The sequence below is a fragment of the Pleurodeles waltl genome, chromosome 4_1 (assembly GCF_031143425.1).
Source record: "Pleurodeles waltl isolate 20211129_DDA chromosome 4_1, aPleWal1.hap1.20221129, whole genome shotgun sequence".
In the NCBI taxonomy this organism is placed as follows: Eukaryota; Metazoa; Chordata; class Amphibia; order Caudata; family Salamandridae; genus Pleurodeles; species Pleurodeles waltl.
The window spans coordinates 104914222-104920066 of record NC_090442.1 but is presented as its reverse complement, the minus strand read 5'-3'; the positions used below and the strand labels follow the sequence as shown (position 1 = coordinate 104920066).

At 42.5% G+C, this 5845-nt stretch overlaps 1 protein-coding gene across 1 annotated transcript; it reads left to right on the top strand.

Annotated features, from left to right (window-relative positions):
- Positions 1 to 4428: 4428 nt before the first annotated feature.
- On the top strand, positions 4429 to 5385 carry LOC138287072 (olfactory receptor 8U1-like). The gene has a single exon (XM_069227432.1). It carries the CDS (start codon positions 4429 to 4431, stop codon positions 5383 to 5385), a length of 957 nt encoding a protein of 318 aa, XP_069083533.1.
- Positions 5386 to 5845: the final 460 nt, after the last annotated feature.

Genomic DNA, 5845 nt, shown 5'->3' with positions numbered 1-5845 from the left:
CTTGGATTGCAAGTGGAAGTGAGTCCGTACCCCTCACAGGTCACCGTCCTTGTCAAAAGTCACAGATATAAAGTGCAGGAGACTCAGTTCATTTCCCTTGGTATCACTTCACAAGTCTAATAGGATGAAATGTCCCAGGGGCTTTCCTACCCACGTTTCCAGCAGTTTCTGTTTTCATTACTGCAAACAGAACCACAATGGAATGTTTAAGGGTATTTTGAAGATGGCAAAAGTCTTCAGCCAAACTAAGCTGGGTTTCTAAGGCTTCTGGGCTTTTCCGGGGGGGGGGGGGGGGCACTATGGTAGTCAATAGTGTCATTCTCAATCTATCACTAAAATTCTGTTTGAAGCAGGCACTGTACCTAGAAAAACCCAGAGACAGCAGTCTGCTAGGACTAAAGCAGGGTCCTTCAGAACACAGATAGGGGATAAATATGAATTCTACTGACATCATGTTTTCTCCCTTTTAAGCATGCCAAAGTGCTACATGTGGTTCAACAGAACTGTCAGGCGGATTTGACGCAGCTGTGTCAACAAAATGCTCTCAGACCCTCAGTGTAATTATTTTTTCTAGCTGAGCTCATTCCTGAGATACATTATTAGTATTTAAATGGGTACTCTGATTTCCTACATAGGACAGCTAGGCCTGCCACAAAAAAAAAATACCTTTTGGGTCTTGTCCCTATTGGGACACTGTAACATTAAATACAGGATCTTCTTGTAAATGCCATGCAACTTACCTTGTGGGCTACGTTGGTGACATACTAATATTTGAAAGGAAAACGTTTGCCTTTTAAAAAGGGTTATTTTAACTGGCCTCATTGCAGGTCTTACAGTGCAGCAGTCAGCCCACAATGGTACAACTGAAGTCATGTTTTTGCTTCAGAAGAGTAATTAAAAAAAATGCTCAAATTACTCTGATTAATCTAACATATTTGAAATTTTGCGCAGGTCTAGTCTTCACCCTTCCTTAACATTATACAAGCTGCTACTCAAAGGCCCTAATTCTTTGCATACAAAGCTACTACTTCAGTACTTAACACCTTGTATTAGATATATTATTTGCAAATTGTTCTACCAGCACTCCTATATAATATTGTTTTCTAGTCCCTATGCTACACTAATTTAATACTCTCTCTTCTGATCTCACCTTTTAACCCCTTAAATGAAAGATTGTATACATTGTACATGTTTTCTCCAAATGTTTATCAGCACTATATTTGAATATTTTTTTCTCATAATGGTTTACACACTTTTATTTCTTCTAACACTTCCTTTATTTTAGATTTCTTTCAAAAGAAAATTACGCTATGCCAATTTTTCCCTTCCAGATTCCTAAAGATGATTTCAAAGCTCAAAGCAAAATGTTGAAATATCTTCAAATATATTGTTTATTCAGTGATAACAATGCAGTCTAAGATCCATTATTCATAACTGCTTTCAATGATAAATATTAGCCTTTTGTTATTTGTATAAAAATATTTATCAATAAGATTTGGAGAGGGAACTACCAAAATGATGACAGTTAGAAATGGGATTTCTAGTTGGCTAGGGTATACACCTAAGCCATGCAGATCCCACCCACTCTAGTCAGGGCGAGGGAGTAACACACCCAAGATAACCCCTCCTCACCCCCTTGGTATCCTGGCACGAGCAGTCAGGCTTATCCCAGAGGCAAAGTGTAAAGCGATTGCACAACACTACACACACAGCACATGACACAATAAATATACCACAAAGGAAACACAACACCCAGTTGTAAAAAGATAAACTGTATTGCATACAACATTATAAGACCAAACACAACCTGTATCTGTAATACCCTGCTACACAAGTAGTTGTCAGAACATCACACAGTTACTATGCAAAAGCCAGCAGTAGTCATATAAAACACATAGTTACTGGTTATTCTGCAACACAAGCAGAAGTCAAGTTGTCATCATTATTACCAAAAATACACATGGCACAGTAAACACATTATCCTAAATGCCAAAACCACATCATGAAGGCACATAAAGTGAAGCATCACCAAAAATACACATGGTGCAGTAAACACATTATCAGAGGTCAAGATATTATCCTAAATGTACCTACAATGAACCATTCCCCTCTGGCTCATGCCAGGCACTGAGAAAATGCACATATCCAAGGAAACCCAAGATCATCCAGGGTTTATATGGGGAGCACAGCCCACCACATTCACCATGGGCCTCCGATGAGCACCCATTTCAATCAAGGAGCTCCCATGCTCCTGTTAGGGGGGAAAAACAAAGGCACATGTGGCTCCAATAGCAGCGGGGAGACCTCTCAGGATACCCCTGTGTATAGCCAAGTGCCTGACACAAGTCTCTGGAAGCCGCCCGCATCCACGTAGAGCAGCTGCCAAGCTACATTGGCTTTGCGCTGAGCCGCCTCCTCTGGGGAGCATACCCAGAGCCCCCCACCAGGGCTTCCCGGGTCTCTGCTGTCCTTTGCACAAAGAGGAGTGGCTCCAGCCAACTTCGCTGCTCCACCGGGCCCTGCGCCTCAACCAAGCAAGGCTTCCAGCTTGTGGGCATGCTAATCAGCCCTCCTTCTCCACAGGCGATGATACTTCCTCCCTGGACCCTGCACCTCCTTGCAAAAGCACAGAAGCCCTTCCATACCCGCCTGGGTCGTGGTGGCGACCTTTCCAGAAAGCAGTTCCATTCTTGCGCCATTGGTGCACTATTCGAAGCGCTCCTGTGCCCAGGGGGCACCTGCGTGAGTGTGCCTTGCCCATGCTCGATTACTCTCAGCCCGCGGCTCCTCGAGAACCGTCCGGGTCGTGACAATAACTCCACACCAGGGGACACAGCTTCTCCCTGCGCCGGGGGAGGCCAAGACATTGCTCTTTTTGCACTGAGAAAAAGAACAGTGGAATGTAGCGCTCTCTAGGCGCTTCCTCATAAAATCAAGTGCTCCTCTCATGCTAGGACACAAGAAGGCAAAGTGCCTTTCTAGTGCTTGATGACAGAAGTAAAATGCAGGGGACACACCATGCAGCCCCTGGAGACAACAAAATGGGACTCATGGAGGCAGGGCCCAAGCATGCAGGCCAACTCAAAAGTTTGCAGGCAGTGGTAGTTCCTCTTAGTGGCCCAACAAGTCAAAGATCAGCACAACAGCAGAAGTAGAAAGGGGGCTCCTGGCGAGTCCCTCCAGCAGCATTCTGTGCCCAGTTCAGTAGTCCATTAGTATAGTATAGTTAAATATGAGAAAACCTCCCTGTACTTATACTCATTTTACATAGTCTCCACAAAAGGGGGAGAAGGGGCTCCAACCAGTATTAACTGGTTCCAGGAGTGTCCCCTCTCTCCTCCAGCACAGGCTCCAGACATCAGTAGGGGGTACCCTATGTGTGAGGCCAGGGCACAGCCTTTACAAATGCAGGTGTGTCCCACCTCTCCTTCTCTCAGCCTAGGAAGAGCATTCAGTATGCAGATACACCTCTGTGACACCTCCACACTTCCTGTGTATAGACTGTCTGAAAAATATCCTCAAAGTCCAGCTGTCACTCTATCCCAGACATGGATTGGATTCAAGCTGCAAAACACCAGAGTCACAAGCACAGAGAAATACCCTCTTTCTGAAAGGGGTATTTCCATAATGGAAATAAGGAATCCACCTATACCCATAAGCAGAATTTCTCACTACCATTACAACCATACTAAACATGCCAACACTACCCCTTATAGATTAGACAATACCACCTAGACATAAGGTAGGGCATTTCCAATGCAATCATATGAGCAAGGCAGCACTCACAGCAGTGAGAAAACAATCAGACTGTCACTACCAGGCACATGTCCTGCCTTTTACATACATAGCACCCTGTCCATAGGGGCTAGCTAGGGCCTACCTTAGTGGTGACTTACATGTAGTAAAAAGGGAGTTCCAGGACTGGCAAGTAAATTTAGATGCCAGGTCCCTGTAACAGTAAACTGTGCATGCAGGCCCTGCAGTAGTATGCCTGAGACAGGTTTGAAAGGCTACTTATGTGGATTGGGCAAGCTGCACTGAAGGCCCACTAGTAGCATTTAATTTACAGGCCCTGGATATAGGGATACTGTTCTACAAGGGACTTACAAGTAAATTAAGTGTGCCAGTTAGGTGTAAACCAGTCACGCCAAATTTAGAAGGGAGAACTCATGCACTTTAGCAGTGGTCAGCAGTGATAAAGTGCTCATAGTCCTAAAGCCAACCACAAGAGGTCAGTAAAAATAAGATGGGTATGGCTCTGTAAAAAGGGCCAGGTCCAACAATGACAATGTTCATTGATAATGTTTATAATATGAGTAGTTGCGTAAAGCTTGTCCTGCAAGTTTAGTGATTATTGCTCCTCTACACTGCAAATTTATATTGGAGTCTTTATTCATCTTTATTTTTTTCCAGCAGGCCCACTAAAAAATGAATGAAGAAAATCAGACTGTGGTGAAGGAATTCATCCTTCTTGGACTAACAAATGACAAGAAGCTGCAGGTTCCACTCTTTGTGATATTTCTACTTATCTACATTATTACCCTAGTGGGCAATATTTCTATCATGACGCTGATCAGAATTTCTCAGAATCTTCAGACTCCAATGTACTTCCTTATTAGTAATTTATCATTTGTAGACATTTGCTATTCTTCAGATTTTATGCCCAGACTCCTGGTCAATTTCCTGTTAGAAAGAAATGTAATTTCACTTCCTGAATGTGGAATACAACTTTTTGTGTCTGTCTGTATGGCAGGATTAGAGGTTTTGATCCTTGTGGCTATGGCCTATGATCGGTACACAGCCATTTGTAATCCACTGCTTTATCCAGTCATAATGACCAGCAAACGCTCTATTCATCTTGTAGCTTTGTCATATTGTATTGCCTTCTCTAATGCTATGATGCATACCATTAGCATTTTCAGGTTGTCCTTCTGTGGGTCAAATAGGATCAACCATTTCTTCTGTGATATTCTTCCATTGTTAAGGCTCTCATGCTCCAATACTTCTGTCAATGACAAGCTGGTGTTTTTTTCAGCTGCCACCCTTTTGATAGTGCCACTTGTCCTTATCCTCACCTCATACACTTTAATTATTTCAACCATTTTGAGGATCCACTCCTCTGAAGGTCGGCAACGAACCTTCTCGACCTGCTCATCACACTTTGCCTGTGTCATACTTTTCTATGTAACTAGTATATTCATGTACCTAAAGCCCAGTCACAGTGCCTCGTCAGTGCAGGACAGAGTGGCATCATTGTTCTACACTGTAGTGATTCCAATGTTCAACCCACTTACCTACAGCTTAAGGAACCACGATGTCAAAAGAGCACTAAAGAAAGCAGGAGGAAGAGCTTGTCTGTGGAGAATATGTTGTGGCTTATGGTGAAATTGTTGGTCTTTCAGGTGCCTAATTTTGATGTGATTAGGTGTCCTTTTGTTTTTATAAGGATTATTGTGGTCCCTACTTGCAACAAGGTGAGGTCTAGTCAAAATTCATATAATTTCCTTTGGAGAAACTGTGCAAAATGCCCAAATTTTTATGGGACATTACATGAAATGTCAGTTTGCGATTTAGCGTTATTTTTAGAACAAAATGCATCTGTGTGTACATTTTTGTTCCAAGAACAAGTTTTGAGCTAAAAAATATCATAAAATTGCTTGTGATGTGAAAAACAGACGCTCGCATTCTATTCATTTAATTTGTTTTTACCTGAATTAAATAATAATTACATGGTGTAGCATAAAGTTGTAATGGTGGGCTTTTAGCATAACAGGAAAGCCATAAAATAATGCAAGAATATGTAAACAAAATTTTACCTGGACTTACTCGGAACCAGAGATGCCCT

Excerpts from the sequence above, each read along its gene's own strand:
- LOC138287072 (XM_069227432.1), top strand. The coding sequence starts at position 4,429 with ATGAATGAAGAAAATCAGACTGTGGTGAAGGAATTCATCCTTCTTGGA.